Here is a 19,307-nt window from a genome sequence, read left to right on the forward strand (position 1 = left end):
AAGGCGGTTTCTCTATTCTTATATCACAATGTTTTTATTCATTCTTTTCACAGTGTTGCATCATGAGCACAAAATGAAGAAAAAAAAACAATATAAATGCACTTTTCTTCTCCTGTTTATCACACTGAACGTTCCAATTGATCTGGTTCCTTAGAAAACATATTGTTTCTTACTGAGAATGACCAAACATGATAATTTATTAAAAGATGATCCTGAATTTACATTGGCTGTCATCTGCTTAGATGTTTCACGTCCTATTTCACCAAGGTCACACTTCATCTTCCTCGCCTAAATGTAATCTCCTGCTAAAATGACAGCAGTGGGCCCAGACATGCACAATAACAGCATGTCAGTGTGACGCCTACATTTTCAATATACTTTCCAGGAGACGGCACAGAACAGTCTATTCTCGCATTGACAATAACCTTTTTTACAATGACATCCCACATTGGCAAAAGCTTGAGCCATCTCTCAATACATTGTTTACAATATAAGCTGTAAGGTCATTTTGATTATTTTCTCCAAAACACATGAAATCTGTTTGATAATAAGTGCTGTAAACACGAAAAAACATTATCTATCCCATAAACTATTAAAAATGAGGAGATCAAAACGATTTCATTAACACCCACACAAATTGAGACCTATTTTGACCTAATTGATCTCATTTGACCTTACAAGACCTTTGATTCCATTATTTCCATTGAGAAAACAGTTCAACAATTTAACATGCAGCATTTCTCCCACCAATTTCTTTATAAAACACAACAAAAAAGATTACGTAAATTGCACATACTCCACTGAAGTGGATGCTTTTAATTGGCATTGACATTTGAGTCGTGAGCGTTGAAGATCCGCATTCTGCCAATGTTTTTTTTGTGTAGGCTTTGCTTTTGTGATTTTATTCATTTTTAAATCATGTGGGGGAGTCAGCTAGCGTAAAGTTTTTACACGCTACAGAAAATGTGTCACTTTGATTTTACGATAGAGCTACTGCCGGATTTTCCACACGACATTTCACATGCAACGGAAGGTGTAAAACGTTAACATTTTAAAGCCATTTTCAAACTGGAAATCCTGTGAAAACATTACACTAGTTGTCATGTGGGCAAATGCTTCCGGAAAGAAAAATGATGCAACTGCATGATAAATGCAAATAGGTGATTATCAACATGAGAGATGAAAGTAAACAAAACATTCCATCTATTTTCTGCCGTGCTTCTCATTATGAGGAATTTGTGTTACTCAGCCTGGTCGTTAGTCAATCACAGATAAATGAACATTCACATGTACTTTATCACTTTGAATTTCTAAAAATATGACTTTAACTGCAGGTGGAAATTCAAAACCTGAGGGTGTGAACTAAGCTCCGAAAACCAACATTTTTATTCTCTCCTGTTGCTCACGTGGGATGGTGAGAGATCAAAAGTGTTATAATTGACTGGAACACAAAGAAACCAAAAAAAAAGTGTGAAACTACTGGGAGAACTATTCATAAAAATTCTTCAGATGAGAAAGCGTATAACTATACCATTTTTAGAATGGATTAAATCTGATTGGATGACAAAATAATATCAACATTGCCAATCATTTGTCTCTCACGAGATTATTTCATTTGAAACTTATGACCCTATTATGTCAAAACATGATAGTGTATTAATACAACTAATGCATGCATCCACAAATTGTTCAATTGTGCAAAAATATTGCCCAACCCCAATCGATCATAAATGTGTAGTTTCAAGTGAAAGTCGCTAGGGGGCAGACAAGATCAACTACAACCCCATTGTAAATATGAAAGGAAAAATGATCAAAAAGACCTTGTGGAGTGGACTCCCACCTTCTGGCAGCAACAAGAATAAACACAATGCCAAGTGTGACAATGGATGCATTCAGAAGCACATAATCCACATCAATCAATAAGTCATTTTCTTGGTTGATTTGAAGTTCACAATCTGAGAATGTGGGCTTTTCTTTCTTTTCCCAGCGGGTGCGTTTGATTCAAGCAATCAATTACATTAAGATGTTTTTTAAGGCAGAGTGGACATTTGCAACAAAGCGAAAAAGGCCTTTCCAACTAGCAATTCACAATGGAAATAGGAGCAGCAGAATGTATTGTGGGCATTGACCCAGTCAGGTGCATTATAATTCATGTTTAATAACATAAAATGGCACTTAGAAACATTCACACAATGTCACTTTAACGCGATGACAATAAGTAAGAAGGACAAGAGACAGTAAAGTTTTTAAAATAATATTAATAAGTACTAAATGTGAGTAAGCAGGCGCAAAAGCATATCGTGTTTGTTGCTAAAGTGACAAAGTACGTTGTTTACATCGCAAGGAGGTCAATTTGTTGTTGTGATGTTTTATATCACCACATTGCGATGTAAGCAACAATAGTGACTTATTTCCAAATTGCAATTTTATTGTTATATTAAATTGGAAAATTATTTTCACTTAAAGTCTTTGCTGCAAAGATAGAATTTGATAGCGCAGCTTTTTATTGTTGTTGTAGTTTGTTTGTTTATGCTTTTGATTGCTTTATTTGTTAGAAATGCACTAATGGATTATTCTCATTATTAGAGGCTTTACTGGGAGGAAATGGATTGGACGTCTATTACGGCCAATGCCAGTAAATGAGTTAATATGACAATTCTTTTTCTTTCATTCAATTGTTTTGTTTAACCCTTTCATACTCAACCTCTGATTGCATTGCTTTTTAAAAAAAGTGTGTTTTAATTTCATTAATTTACATTCAATTAACATTGTATTCATTTATAAATGTATTTATATCTATACAAATATTTTAAAAGCTCAACAATGAAATAATCATTGTTTTTTTAAATGACCAAAAATAGTCATTTGCGTTATAAAATGTTAAAGGTCCTCTGTGTCAACATTTGAATACCTCTGCAAGGCTACTTTGTCACTAAACCTTAATCTTAAGATTAAAAAAAAGAAAATAACAAGAAAAAAATCTTAAAGAAGATGCTCATTATGGCGGCCTCGGGTTGAAATCAGCAAATAAAGGTTTATTCTAATGGAGGTTCTGCCCTGTTGACTGGTTATTTTTAGATCTCTTGCTTAATTGGGTGGCCTTAAACGCAACACTGGGAAACATAATTGCTTTGAGCTTTTTAAGAGGTCAAAAGTTGAACGTTTACTGTTGATGAGCTGCTGTACCCTAAGCATCCTGCAGGGAGCGCCAGGGAGTCAAATCAATCAGGTCAGAGTAAAGCCATCACCCGCACGCACACGCACGCGCACACGCACACGCAAAGTCACTATCTCGCTGGGCTTTTGCTCCTGGCTGCACTTGTTGTCGAACTACAGTCAAGAAGAGGGAATCGAACGTGGCTGCGCTCAAACGCGGCTGCGGAGCTTGTTGTCCCTGGCAAAGTGACGTGAGGCGGTGGTGGGATGCGCACCATGTCCGCCGTGGAGTCCTGGCTCAGGAGGAACATGAGAGAAAGCTTTCTTGGGCACTACTGCACGCGTCGCTCCTCTTGTAGCTTCCTCTGGAGTTACCTGAAGAAGCCCGTCGGAGGTGTGTGAGTGCTTTGAGGGAACTTTGAAGGTGGTCCTGCTGACTGGATGTGGCGCCATGGAAACGCACACAAGACTTCGAACCTTGATGATGTTCTGGTGGATTCTTCAAGGTAAGAGAAGCAATCAAAAGTGAGTTAAGCTTGCGTGGAAACTGAGGCTGAGCAAGGTCAAATCATTGATTGTTTTGGTGTAATTGCACGCTGTAAAATTATATTTAAAGGCCCTTGAGGACATTTTTGTTACAATTTGCACTCTGATTTTCACAACTTTGCATGAAATTAAATTTAAACATCTACTGTAATTTCCGTACTTATACTCGTAAGGGTCGTAGGGGTGCTGGAGCCTATCCCAGCCCACTAAGGACAGCACTAAGGATCACCCTGAATTGATGGCCAGCCAATCGCAGGGCTCAAGGAGACGGACAATCATTCACGGTAGGGACAATTTAATGTGATCAACCAGCCTACCATGCACGTTTTGGGGATGGGGATGCGGGATGAAATTGGAGTACCTGGAGAAAACCCATGTAAAGCCGGGGAGAAGATGCAAACTCCTCACAGTGAGGACCGACCCGGGATTGAACCCTCAACCCCAGAGTTGTGAGGCTGACCCGCGAATCACTCATCCACAGTGGCGCCAAATATACAAATATAAATAAATATTTGTGTGTCCATGTAATTTAAACATGTATTCTTTTGTTTATTTAATATTTAACATTTACACCAGTAAACTTTTCAAATCCAAATGTATATCCAGATATTCATTCGTATTCTGTATACACACCCTCACACCCACACACATGCGATGTGGAGTTTAATTTTACACATTTACATAAATAAATATATTTTAATATTTTTAAAACGACTACAATGACAAAATTTACACAAATAGAAGGAAAAAGCAATTCAAAAAATTACCATTATGAAAATCTTCAGACTATGAACAGCTATTGTTTTCCCCTGGTTTGAACCCTGTGGCTTAAAGTCCAATATGATTAATTTATTGATTTTTACAGGGTATGAGCTGCATGCCTTTTGTAAGTAACCCAAAATATTAATTAAACACCTGGTTTTGTATGCAAATATACAGTTTAATTTTAATATATGGTGCGCACATCTTATGATTGTTTCAATTTATAGTGCAAAATTAAGCTAATAATTAACCATTGAGATTTATTTGGTGACTGTAAATGAATTACATTTACAATTTAGTGAGACGAAATGGCATGCAAACTTGGTATAATCACAATATACATCAAATTTAACACCAGAGTAAATCAATAATTAAATTTAAAAAATACATTCAAACTGGAAAGCCTGGCAGTGAATGAGTGTGGCTAATAATTGAATGTATTTCCTTGTAAGGTAGAATTAGAAACCCGTTTGGCTGATTCCTGTGCCCTATTTTTGCTGGCATCTTGAAGGTACTCTTATTCCACTCTTTGGAAAGTCAAATGAAGGATTCAAGCGTGGTGACAAGCCATGAAATATGTTTTTTTTTTTATATTTCATTGCGCTGAATTCCACAGCGATTGTGCCGCCTGTGTTTTGAAGCAGGGGGTCCTGCTTTTAAGCACACAGCAGAGGAGCACTTCTACATCTTAAGAGGGCATAATGTTGTCTCGGTACGCTTGAACGCTCCAAAAAATGAATTTCAACGACGTCAAACCATGTTGCTTTATCGTCCCCGGTGAGCCAGGGAATGACATAAAAGCACAGATTTACCTGTAAGAAAGAGGTAGACATGCTCACATAATGACTTATTTATGACGAAGGCCACACAGGCAGACAATGAATACGCTGATATTATCTGATGAGCTTTTAACTCAAGAGTTAATTGCGACTGCTTTAAAAGTAGTATTTAGCAGACCAAAGTGATATTGTCTCACCAAGCGAATGCAAACGTTTGCACGAATTAAATATGATTAATTTGCTCCTATTTCTCCAAAGTAGCTCATACTGTGTATAATTCAGGCGCCCTCTCGGAGAAACCCCGAAGGCTCGTCAAACTTCTGAGTCAAGTGAGCACTGCATCATTTTTGCGTGGCGCTCTTGTTGAACATTCAAATTTAGTGAAGCGCTAGTAGTTGATGCCAGTATGATAACCTTGAGCTGAAATATTGTCGCTTTACTCTGTCATAGTATTGGAAATGCAATTTGAAAATGTTCAATGTCTGGGGGATAAATAAACTTTACCTGTTGAAGAAACAATCCAGGATTGCATGATTATGACCAACATTATAATCATTCATTCATTTTCTGAACCGCTTATCCTCACAAGGGTTGGGGTGGTGATCGGGGTTGGGGGGGTATTCGAGCCAATCCCACCTAACTACTGGAACCAGTCAGGGGACACAAGGATTCAAACAACCATTCACACTCATACCTAGGGGCAATTTAGGGTACTCTGAGGTCGAGGGTTTGATCCCAGATCGGTCCTCACTGTGTGGAGTTTGCATGTTCTCCCTAGGCTTGTATGGGTTTTCTCTGGGTACTCCGGTTTCATCCCACATCCCAAAAACATGCAGGGTACGCTGGTTGAACCCTCTAAATTGCCATGTGCGGTCGCTTGGTCACCGGTCTTTTGGTCGCCCGGAAGGTTATTGATAATTACCATTTAAATCGTTGCTCAAATTCCCTAAATACAAACTGCGAATTACTATTTAGTCATACTATTAATTATTAGGCTAAAGAAAAGCTTCAAATTTCCCGTACTTTTATTGTGTTTTGTTGGAGAACTTGTTAAGACTCTGACTGACGTCCCTTCCTATGGGGACAACTCAGTGAAACTGCTCAGGGCCATTGTTGGCTTTTATTGATGCGTAGACCGTGTTGTTTTACCTTGTTTTGTCGCCGGTCTTTTGGTCGCCCGTTGTTTAGGTCCGGGCGACCAAAAGACCGGCGACCAAAAGACCGGCGACCAAACGACCACACACGGCAATTTAGAGGGTTCAACCAGCGTACCCTGAATGTTTTTGGGATGTGGGATGAAACCGGAGTACCCAGAGAAAACCCATACAAGCCTAGGGAGAACATGCAAACTCCACACAGTGAGGACCGATCTGGGATCAAACCCTCGACTTCAGAATCGTGAGGCCAACGCGCTAACTCGTTCACCGGGCCGCCTCAACATTATAACCATGATTATTGCAATCCATATTGTAATCTTGGTAAATCGTGATGATGGGGAAAACTATAGAAAGTGTTTGATCTTTTCAACTCTATTTTTTTCAGAAATGGGTGAACTTTTGGGCAGTTAAGCATTAATTCAACTAAAGAGTGTAGTTTTGGTTTGGGATCCCCGTTGCGCAAATACTGTAAAATTCCGTTAGTGATACTAAAATTAGTTGTAAAAATGAACATAAACACTCTGAGGGCCAACCCCACCCCCCGCTCTGATGATAGAAGGCCGCCCTCAATTTACATGATAGATTCCTTTTTCCACACTACAGAGGCCAATCCTGCTTGACAGCAACTTTACAAATCAAAAAATACTGACATCCGTAGCTGACAAGCCAATAAAACACGCCAATCGGCCTGGTCTAGCTGATTAACTTTATTTGGAGTGTGGAGGACATGTTTGAGATGTTTAATACCCATTAACACCTCCAATTATATTTCAGTATGTGGCACATGACTGATAGCTGAAGTGGGTTAAGGACGCTGACAAGGTGACTGGAGCCTGCAGTACTGAATTTATCATTAACACATTTTTTTCTTAGTAACACTATTCTCTTTTGAATGGCGTTCTTACGATGTCGCCGTGTCCTCGGCTGAGCTGCTCGGCTGTGGCGGGGACCTCGTGTTCGCCAACCCCGTGGAATCTCATCACATCATCACTGAGGGTCACCTCATATCATCTTGTAGTGCTTCATTAGCTTAAATTGAAATTAGGCCAGTGTCAAAACAAACTGGGTCCCACCCGGGTGCCGAATGACATCACTGTTTGCATTTAGGCACTTAACATTACTCTAATAGGATGACCTTTTCCTATTGGTTGCCATTGATGGTGACAAACGTTCAGTTTATTTTCCAACTGGGCCCTCTTGGTTAAAGGCAAAGATGAGACCAATATCATGAGCATCCTAGCAGGATAGATCTTGTTTAATGAATGGAAAAAAAACACAATTATTTTTTTCTAAAGTGTAACGGTAGAGAAGAACACAAATATTGTTAACGCCATTCTGTCAGGTGGCTACCCTTACATGAAGGCAGCCATTTTACCAATTCTCATACTATTTTAGCTTATCAAAAGTTAGTATCTCATGTAAGCACACAATTTTGACCTGCATGCTTCAATGTTAAGCACAACGTTGTAAGCGTGGTTGTTCTCAAAATACCATCAAAATATCGTTAGTGGACCTACTGCGACGTTATAGTTAGTATATAAAATCAGCATATATAGTAGTTAGGAATTGCCTTTGTCCTTGAAAATATTTACACCCACGTGTTCTTGATTCTACGGATCACGTGGAGAATTATCTCATTTGTCACCGGCACCCCGTATCTCTGCAGTCTATAAGTCCTAGTAAGTGACATTTAAATGTAACATGATGCCCATTCTTCTTCTCTGTCGACCGCACAATCTCATGTAGGAACGATAATGCAGCGTTGTACATCATTGCTGTCACTTTATTGAGCCCAGGTCATCTTGGCTTCAGAATATAGTAAATTACCCCCCTGATGCTATGCATGACTGCAGTCGTTAGGCTGACGCATACCTTAGTGTGGGTGTTCCACAGGGCAGCCTAACAGACCGTACGGACATGCGCACTCACACAGACCCTGCAGAGGTTAAGAGATGCTGATTACAGGCAGTGAATGTAAATAACACTCTTTGCAAAGAGAGATTACATGGTAACCTCACGATTTTGAATTCAATCGATTTAGGAGACCATTGTGTATAATGAGTTTGGTGCAACCGAACAAATTTCTAAAACGACCTCGTCATGACATTCGTATTGAAATTATTAAAACATCAAGAACAACAAAAATTCCTTTTTGTCGAGGCATGTTCTGCGTATGGATACGGGAGTTTTGCATAAAGTGATAGCAACAATTGTGGCTTTCAGAAGGTGGTCAAGGCAAGAATTTTGATGAATATCAGCAGTGGCACGGCACAGCTTGTCTTGTAAACGCCACTTGAAGAGATGCAGTTTAAAAAAAGTCTTTGTCACAGTCTGTTGGCTTGCTTCTGCTCTGCACTTACAAACGTAATACGATTACATTTTGGCCGTAAACATCGTATTCGATGCCCATTAGCTTGCGCACGCTTCCCCCCAGCCCTGCATTCGACTTCCACACCACCACCGCTGCCGACTCGGAGGCGAATGTGACTCAAACTGCCGCCATCATTATATTCACACACCAATCAGCATTTTGAGATGGCGAATCGCTCGCTTTGATGTTCGCTACAGTACACCGCATTAGCCATTTTGCTATCCGTGGCCCACACATTATCTAACTGGCCTACAATGCTAATCAGCCAAGAGAATCTTAAGCAAACGCGGCGCCACCAAAGCAAAAATACGCAGCAAGAAAATGAAGAGGAGGCATGTATCACAACCACACACTTCCCTTAGAGAACTTGCAATAAATGGACTACTTTTTTAAGTCAAAACTTGGAAAACAAAGGTATATTGTGCCATATATTTCAAGTGACGTCACCCTGGGCTTACGTGGGTTTTCTCCAGGTATTACGGTTTCCTACCACATTACCAAAACATGCATGCTAGGGTAGTTGAACACTATATTGCCTCTGGGTACGAATGTGAATGTGAATGGTGTCCGTCTCCTTGTGCCTGGCGATTGGCTGAATGTATCATTGAGTATAGAACTGTTGATAAAGAATAAGGGCCTGGCCTATCCTGATCATATTATTGCTGAAAAATAATCATTAGCTTTCAGAAAGGGACTTTGCATGAGTTAGAGCGCATTAATTTTGTTGTTGTTGTTGCTGTCATCCATTGCTGACACCCAGCATGCATAAAGTATTATTAATATCTTGTTCTCATGAAGATTCGGTTTGATTTATTATGAAAAAGAAATTCACAGTATACAGGAAATCTATCAAATTAAAGGAACAGTTGGGACAGTTTTCCGACATGATTAAAAATAATGCTCTCGTGGTTTAAAGGTTCACTTGCCTGACTTTGGTGCGGGCAGGCATGGGTTTGATTCCCACTGGTGTTGGTATGATTGGGGGTGTGGATGGTTGTTTGTCTCTATATGTGCTCTACGACTGACTGGCGACCAGTCTAGGGTGTAGTCTGCCTGGGTAATGATAGTGAAAATGCATAACATTGATCAACATTGTGATATTTTAGACATGACATTTTGCTGAATAGAATGCTTTTCGTTCAAATGAATAGAATGCTTCAGCAACCAGATTGTCAAAAAGATAGAAATCGAATTGAATCGATCACTGGAAAATATCGTATCAGATTAGATATTGTATCATATCGTCATGAAAACGAGGATTTACAACCTTAAGTATTTGATTCCATGAAGACTCACTTTCCAATTTTTTTGTCGTTTTAACGCTACACTGTAATCTCCATCTTGGAAGATCCTGCTGGTGCTCGAGGAAACCGGCTGAAGTGGATTTCTCAGATTCGTCCTGACACAATTATTCCTTTTTAAATGAGTCTACAGTTGCTGAGACAGGCAGAATATGTTTCTTTTATTATTATCATTTCAAAAAAGATGACAGTAAGTCTTTGATGTAAAAATGTTTGTCTTCTATCCCTTGAGGAAGATGTACTGCATTTTCTAGGGTAGAGGTGCAAGAAGTGCTGGTATGTGCAAAAATAAAACATTTCTAGCTTGGAAGGAAAATTGGGTTATCTGGAGAAGGACATGAAAATGATTGTCCTGGCTGTTATAGTCAAGCAATTGGAGGGTTTTTCTTCTTTCTCCTGCCAGCTAGGTAACTTTCAAAATGTCATATGATGGTCAAATTGCCGATTTCCTGGCACTGGAATTGTCCTCTCATTTCTCCATCTGAAGGGAAAGCTGAAATAAGAATTTATTAAGGGGTAAGAGGCAGGTTGTGACTTTCACCAGATGGCAGGGGAGGGTTAGCGTGGCCAGATTAATGCTGTCATCTAGCTGCAGGTGTAAACCCGGTGTTTCGGGCTTCAGGCGAGCTCACGTGAAGCCAATGAATGTCCTCGGGGTAAATCATCCACTGCTAGTCAGATTAAAACTCTCCTGACAAGGAATGCTTGCTGGTGTGTCACCTGATTGCGTGTTGCCCGGTGTGCTGTTCATTAAAAGTCATTGCTGTTTTTTTCTTCTTCTTTTACTCCTACATTGCAGCATCAATTTCATTTTGTTTTGTTTTGGTCAGTCTAGCTCCAAAGCAAATTGCTTTTAGAATGAATATCTTTAGGCTGTTGATGCTGCAAGTAGAAAGAATGAAAGCGATTTTGTATGTTCAGTTATCTGTCAAAGGCAGGAATAATTGGCTCATTGGAATGACTGTGACTTGAAGGCGGCCAGAGTAATGACCTGGCCGCCGCTGGATGTGACACTCCCGGCTGCAAGCGTCTCCACATGCCATTAGTGTGCGCCCACCAACACATTTGATAAGAACGCTGTCTCCTCATCGGCGTCATTATATCGGTCCGCAGGACTCCCAGGTGGGATTCATCAGGCTACAGAAGTGTGTCTTTATTCATCTGCTGGAATGAGCATGAGGAAAATGAATAAATGTACATAGTGTTTCCCCTTAAGGTGGCTATATTTGAACTTGGCTGCAGAATAAGATTAAAACATGTTTCCACTAAAGTCATGCGGTTCAGGGTCACATTTCTAACCTCGGGTGTGTAGGTGGGTTGGTGAAGGCGCAACATGATGCTTTGAATGAATTGAACAAATAAGATAATGGTAAACAAAGCATTATGTGAAAAATGGTAGATGATGTATGCTAGAATTGTTTGTTTTAAATATGGGAGTTAGAGGTGTTTTTCATCATTTAAGATTTACAGTTTCAATTCGCAAACTTACACATAAGTTTCAGGGACCCTACTAAAACATTTTAGTAAAGAAGGATAAAAAGGAAAAGGTGTTGTTGACAAATTTAGTCCGCAGATAATTCATTGGGTAGTTTATACAAAAACAACTACAAAAAATCTAGTCCACAATGAGAAAATCTGCTTTAAATTTATAGTTCTTTTGGTGTAAGTTTTTGATCCTGACTCAAAAGGAATGTGAACTTATACGTGATCCAAACAAGTGTAATTATTCTATGGTTTTGAAACCTGCTCAAGTCAAATTGTGGCCTCATTTGAGATGAAAAACTAAAGTTATCAACAGCAAGTATCAGCATTGCCACCCTAATAAGCAGCAGAGAAAACAAGCGTACCCAATGGTATGTCCACACAGGCAAGCCTAATGGCCTCATTTTCATCCAAAGCAGAAAATGGTTTAGGCAGCAAAAAGCCGAGGAAAGGAAGAAAAAAGTAATGGCTATGATAAGAATTCCTGATAACACTGGTCCCAATAAAAAATTCTCTTGCACACTCCAATAAAACGAATCCGCGTGACCACATCTGTGAGTTAGCCATAAGAATGGGATTAGTTCCACCAGGGTGGGAAGATTTCTTTCATTATCATTTGATCCATTTTTCATTTCAGCCAAGGCAGATTAGCTGTGAGGAAGAATTTTTTCTTATTTATTCACCTATGCCTTTCAACCACACCACAAGTGTGTTTGAACGATATAAAAACTTTGATCCCTTGTTTAAAACTATTATCCTGACTTATTAGTCTTGTAGCTTAAGGGATCTGCAAAAAAGGGAATCTGAAGGGCTGAAAAAATACGTTTGTATTCATTAAAGAAAACAAATAAGCAAATGATGCACAAGAAATCAGTAGAAATACAAACACCGTTTATGTTGCTGGTCAGTTCCAATTTTTTTTTGGCCCACATGCAACATGTGTTATTTTCTGGAAACTGTAATCTTTTCAAACCAGACCTTGGCTTCTTTCATATGTGGATATAGGTACACCATATCCAATGCATCTGGAGTATGAACTTTAATCATTTAAATTATGAAATATCAACGTGTGATATAGGACATCACAGTTCCATAAAACAAACGATAGAAAGAACAAGCAATGACTAATTAATGCGCAAAAAGAACATTTTGCTTCTTGACATCGCACGTGAACCCATCAGGTTAAAAACAATGTATTTAAATAAAATGGGCATCAGACCTTGAGGTGGGAATGTAACTTAAAAACACAAAGCCCAGAAAGAAATCCTCAAAGTTGCTTAACTTGCCATGACAGGCAAAATACCAATCAATGAGAAAGTTGTTTGCAGTATTGCCAACAAAGAACAAGGTAATGATCCAAGATGACACACCTGAAGTGGGTGGAAGAAGCTTATTTGTTAGCTCCAGGTCGGGGCTAATGAGAACAGGTGCAAAGGAAAACAAAAGGAAATCCAAACAAAACAAGGATTATGACAGTGACTTTAATATGGAAACCAGTACTGAAGTCAAAACCTTATTGTCAAAGCCTAACCCTGATTTGAAAATCTATCTTCTAAAACCTGACCTTGATTTGAAACAACAAAGTTCCTCAGGAAGCTTTGTTCTTCTCCTTTTTAAGGTTTCCCCGTTCATAAACCATGTAAATAAAAATCCAACCATTTTGACTGCTAATGGGTTGGAAAATCTGAAACCTTTGGTTCTTTTTAGCAGTGCAAGCTACTAGTTGTTCAAATATTTATTTAGAATGAACCAGAGTCCCTGAACTATGACATTAAATGCTCCTCTTCAGCAATCTAAAGGTACTTATTTGGCTCATTTCTATTTCCAGCCCAGGGCTGGGTTGGGGGGGGCTTTTTTATACGATCTAAATTGGTCTGGTTGAAGAGTGCCGCTTCTTGGAGGGGTGTTCACACCTGATAAACTTGGTAACCATGGTAGCTACCGTACCTTCTGCAGACATAATGTATGGTTAATTTTTTATGTTCAGCTTTAAGACTTCCCCTTGCTGTGGAATTATAAAACCAGTATTAAATTAGGAAATTTGCTCGGATGGTCTCCCAGATGATTTTCATGTGCGAGTCAAAGTCAAAGTTTGTAGTAACCAGAAATGAAGGACTTTTCATGTGGAATAATGACATCTTTTTTGAGGACTAAGAATTAAAGCTTTGGAAGGTTATAAGAAACATTGTCACACCAGTGGCATTTTTTTGTCTGAATACCTTGTTTTTAAATTTCTGCTGTATTTTGGCACATATCATTTAGATATGGTCATTGGCATAATTGTGTCAGAAATGGCTTTTTTTCTGGATATTTTGGAATTGAGTGTCACTAAGAAATATATCAAAAAAGTTAATCCAATGAAACCAATGACAGCAAACTGGCTGGAACAGATTAACATTAAGAGTCTTCTTGTTATAACGCCAGGTTTGGAGAGGCATCTGTGAATGCATAAACATGTTGAAGATGGGCAGACACAGGAGGTGCAGGTGTCTGTGTTCTTTCTGTGGACACAAGTTGATTTACCTTGTCGGAATTTTTTTTTCTGATTTATTCAATAAAAAAGACCAAAAACTCCATTCAAGCTTACTTGTTAAATCAAAAATGTTATATATTTTAAAAGGGGCAAATAGAAATATCTTTGGACTTGTAAAAGGAGCTTCTAAGTGAGAATCAGGCAGCTTCAAGACACTCCAAAAATATGTCATTTAGCCCGAATATTGAAAAAAGGTTTCCATTATCAGCCTTGAGCAAGTTTTTAATGATCAGAATATTTCGCAGGATTTAAGTGTCTTTCATTATTCATCTGTTGGCTGTCATGCAGGGTAATTACCCAAACGAAGACCAACACGGAGACACTTTTGAGTCAAATCCCGCAGCGGAGATGAGTGTCATGCCTTTAATCTTCTTCCAATCGGCTGAGCGTCAGGCAAGTAGCTTGAAATGGGAAAAACGAGCGTGTCTTGTCTCAGTCAAACGAAGATGTTAAAGGATCTACTTGCCTAAGTAACATATTCTTTTGGAACCGCAAGCCTGAACAAATGCTTTCAGGGGGTGCTGCTATCATTTTTTATGGAACAGATTTTCAGTGGAAGCTTAAACGAGCACTTTGGTGGCCCCTAAATATGGCCTCTAAGTGCAGATATACATGAATTACAATTAAATTAAACGCGGCTGAGATTACTATCTTTTGTCTGGACTAGATGATTCAAAAACAATCCCTTCCTCTCATTGACAAATTAATAGACTAGTTTCCTAATTTGCAGTTTGACTTGATTCGATTAATGCGTGTGGTGTGCCTGATTCAGAGATCATTGGTCTCTGAGCGCACATGCTTTTTATTTAGGACAAATGATTGTATTGTAATGTAGTTTTAAAAAAGTGTGTTATGTTATAGCGTTTCAATTTTGTCTGCCTTTATGAGATGTCACATCAATTGGTGTTCAGATTTTAATACGATTGATGAGACTCATGTGAATGTGGTTTGGTTGGATAATAGTACTGGTTCATGTTACGTGGGTTCACAATTGTGTACATGCTAGCGAGATGCTTTATGAATGTTTCGGTTTTTCTGACATCTTTGGCATTTCATACAGAATAACTCTAAATAACAAAAGACTGTTTTGATGGGCTGCGCTCTATTAGCACTAATTATTGTACCTGGGTGGTTCAATTTCTTTATAAATATGCTGTGGAGTATATAATGACTATTGTATTTCTCATTTTCCTTGGTGGTGGAAAATTAAGGCATAAACTCCCAATCATTTATCAGCTTTGGTCAAATACACCTGATCACAGTAATTATGATGCAACACATGCAGTCATTTTCCTCTTAAACCCTTTACACCACACATCCAGATCATCTGTGCACAGAAGCAGTCATTTCTTTCAGGTGACCTCCCAAGTCAAAGAGCTGTGGTGGTGTTATGAAGTCGTCTCGTCTGTCCTCCCCTCCCCTTGCGAAAGGCAGCTTGTGCTGATAATGAGATTAGATTGTAAAGAGCCATCTTAGTGACCTGCCCTTAGAAACATCATTTATCTGTCAGGTTGCTTTTATGGAGACGTTACTGAGAGGGACTATGTGTGGAATAGACCGTCAAGTTCTGGATCCCCTCATGCCAAAACACCTCCCTTTTTAAATGGGATCGGGACTAATTTAAATCTTTTTAGAATGCATAGGTACACTGTTGACAAATGAGGTGCACATTCACGCACGTTTACGCCTCCATCTATAAACACCTCCTACACAACACATTAGGGGGAAAAAAAGAAAGCCTTTCGCCTCCATCACTGCTTCATCCATCTCCACTAATCAATGCTCTGTGGAATCGTGGCAGAATTAAAGGCTTAACCCCTTGGCTGCCAACTGTCTCCAAAGATCTTAACAGAGTCACAGCTTTAGGGGAGGCAATTTAATGCGTATTCCAATGCTCCAGGTCACGCCGTGTCATGCCAGAGGCAATCCGGCCAGACAGTTCAGCCTTGGTGGTTTACACTGTCAACATGGCCTATTTGTAATCTGCAATAAGGTAAGGTAATTGCAATTACCGGAAATTGCTTTTTGTGGCGCAGAAAACATTTATAGTGGGACGGCTAGCAGTGAATGACCACTCCTGATCAAGTCCTAGAAGAAATGCAAGAAAATGTTTTGAGGCTAGGTAAAAAGCCAATCCGGAGATAAGTGTTTTGACAATCAAAACAAATGAGACTTAGCCTCCACTTCCACTAACCAGATTGAAGCATTTGCTGAATTTCTACATCCCACAGATTAAATGCCAAATCTGTTGCCCTTAACACACTCGAATTTTATCAACTCATTGGGGCAGAGAAACGTGCAAAGTAGCTCAAGAGGATTACATAAAAACCAGAATAAAACCTCTTTCTTATGTCTTCGGTCATTACGGTGAAACGCCATTTGTTCGACCTCGAGGGAGTCTGCGTCTTAATCCTAGCGCTGAAGGTGAGGCGTGCCTTTAAATGCATTCGCAGAGCAGACCCCTGAGAGGCCTTAAGAGCCTTCGCCAGCCCATCTATCATGTCAAGCGTGTCACTGCCATCCAATCCTTTCACTTTTGAAATAATCCATGCTGATTGTGCTCCCCGCACCTCTCTAACGGTTGAGGGGGCTCCGAAATTGGTAGGTTAATGACACGGCAGCCCTGTTCTGAGAAGCCTTGAAAAGATCTGATTAGATGTGTGGACAGTTTATCGCATACAGTTTGTCTTTCCAGGAAGGATGTTGCGCTCTGAGCGGAATTACATTGTCGATTGCACAAGAACACAATTGAACTGTGGTTTGCTTGAAGATGTAATCACAGTCTATTTGAGCTCCTACAATGTGATTATTATTTCTGTCAGACTTCTTCTAGCATCTGTAGAATAATTGATACATTTTTGGAGGTGATAATGAAATGGCTGTTTGGCGTATGACAGGAAGGGTTTGAGTAATTAACTCAGTTTGGTTGGGGTCTACAATTTCAGCCTGTCACAGCCTAGTCGAGTGGTGTCAAAGCAATTGAAGGGTAAAGACAGTCCTGGATTCCATTAAAAACAATGAAGAAGGAACCTTTTCACCAATTTAATCTACTACAAGTGTAATCAGTTGATTGCAGTCAGATGCTGCCTGTTTCTGCAGAAAATTCATTAGGTAGACAGTCTGCGGTGTGTTGGTTGGAATGAAATCCAGAAACCGCTTACCCTTTGTGGAATGGCTTTGACACCCCTGGCCTCGTACAAGAGTGCCCAGACTGGACCGGAATGGTCACGATGGGTGCAGGTTTGTGTTCCCACCAATCCAGCACAGACAGTTTAACCAATGAAGTTTCCATTCAAACAAGTAGTACCAGACTACAATCAAATGATTACACTTGGTAAAGAGGTGTCCTCCTGATTACCATAAGACCATTTCAACATTTCCAAGGAAGGGGTTTACAACATTTTCAGAAATGTTTCTATAATAATATAGAAAGAATGCCACTATTGCCCCCGTTCATTATTTGAAACATTTGAAAGTTTCCAATGCGCTGCACTAATTTGTGAAAAGGAATTTTAACACCAAGATCACCACTAATTAAAAACTGGCCCGCAACCAACATCATCATTGGACTCTTCACTGCGTCTGTTGGCACACTGGCTGTGACAGTCATTTTCTGCATGCAACGTATAAGAGAAGGGTGAGAACTCCAGCCCAGGGCAAGTTAGTAGATGACGTTAGCAGATGAGACAGTTTCTCATGCATCGTTCTGTCAAGATGGCAGCCTACAAACCTCAAGTATGTAGCACTCCACTTCGTTCTCCCACTTAGATTTGAAAGTTCATTTTGTCAACATGTCCTCTGGGTCACACTGTTGTGTCCAGTGCTAAAATGTGAGATTCAGGAAGTCTGATACCTTAACCTATTAGAGCCATGTCATCCACGCCCACATATGTTATTAAGCAGAACTTGATCTCGTATTATCTTGTAGCTCGTCTGGAATTATCTGTGGGTTGGACTTTTGTACTTCATCCCACATTGTTTTTGCCATGTCTCTGTCATTGTCAGAGTAGGTAACAACGTAAAGATAACTAGAATAGGTGTGTTGACCCATTGCAGATGAGATTAATCTAATAAGGATGTCCATTCTAGATCAGTAGCAGAGCCCAAGTATCCTTAGACAATCAGCCTGATGGCACACAACTATGCCCTGAGCCTCATCATTTTCAGATCAACTTCTTGTGTCATCCTCCATCAGGGACTAGAGCTGACTGAAGTACCCTGGGATGGGAGAACGTCTCATATCACACAAATAAATGCCAGCCTCAGTTACTCGCTCTCCCTGGGCAGTGCATCACTTCAAGTAGTCAGGACTTCCACGAGTCAGATGCCTCACACGATCATCTCTTTTGTGTCGACTCTGGACTTATTTAATACTGCTTTGAAAACGGTGGTGAGAAAATTGGTAGGGACATTGAGGCTGGTCAAATGAGGCTAATGTTCTCTCGTGATGATGCTAATATCATAAAACAATATTTTTCAGGATATTTTCAGGATCCTCCTTGGATGATGACACCATGAGAAAAGGGTTTCAGGAAAGGATAAAGTCAAGGGCAGATGATCTTGAATGACTGTGAACTTGAATTTGAATGGCAATAAAGTGTGCAGCGACAGGAAGCAATGTCAGAGGAATATTGCATTAATGACAATGACGCAAGACTTTCAGAGAAGCAAGATATTTTCCATAGATGGTTTTAAGAAAGTCTCTTGCTGTTGACTCAAGAATAAGAGCCAACCAAATCTTCATCTTCTCTTCGACATAAAAAAAATCAAATCTAATGTTATATTTTAATGCTTAATGTCACAGTTCACTTCAACAACAGTGCCTGACAACCATTAGAGTCTGTTTATTCACCGAGATCAACATAAAAAACAATCTCAATCTACCTACTATTTCTACAAATCTCTCATCTTTCATCCCTTCTGTTCAATCATTTGAAGAATCAAGTAAGCAAGTGTTGATTTTGTATTTGATTTGCTAAGACCTAGAATTCTGCTGGAGTCAGAAAGCACAATGTCAGCCTGGATACAGGCCAAAGTGAACTGTTCTATGAATGAAATTAACTGTCAGTTTAAGACACTAGTTGTAAATATTTAATTCCACCTGCGTACACGGATCGCAGGTACTGACTGCAGTCGGAGGTCTTTGACTGTCCCTCCCATCGTCCTCCTCCCTAGTGCGAGCGACCCAATTTTCTTGATCAGGTGAGCTGCCATCTTGCT

General features: G+C 39.6%; 1 protein-coding gene across 2 annotated transcripts in view; it reads left to right on the forward strand.

Annotated features, from left to right (window-relative positions):
* Positions 1 to 3,289: 3,289 nt before the first annotated feature.
* Positions 3,290 to 19,307, forward strand: part of esamb (endothelial cell adhesion molecule b) — a 33,368-nt gene continuing 17,350 nt past the window's right edge. For both annotated transcript variants that reach the window (XM_077611421.1, XM_077611422.1), the window contains exon 1: positions 3,290 to 3,662. In XM_077611421.1, coding sequence (XP_077467547.1) covers positions 3,608 to 3,662 — 55 coding nt within the window. In that variant the 5' untranslated portion in view covers positions 3,290 to 3,607. The remainder of the gene's footprint in view (positions 3,663 to 19,307) is intronic.

This window comes from Stigmatopora argus, chromosome 10 (genome assembly GCF_051989625.1).
Source record: "Stigmatopora argus isolate UIUO_Sarg chromosome 10, RoL_Sarg_1.0, whole genome shotgun sequence".
Classification (NCBI taxonomy): Eukaryota; Metazoa; Chordata; class Actinopteri; order Syngnathiformes; family Syngnathidae; genus Stigmatopora; species Stigmatopora argus.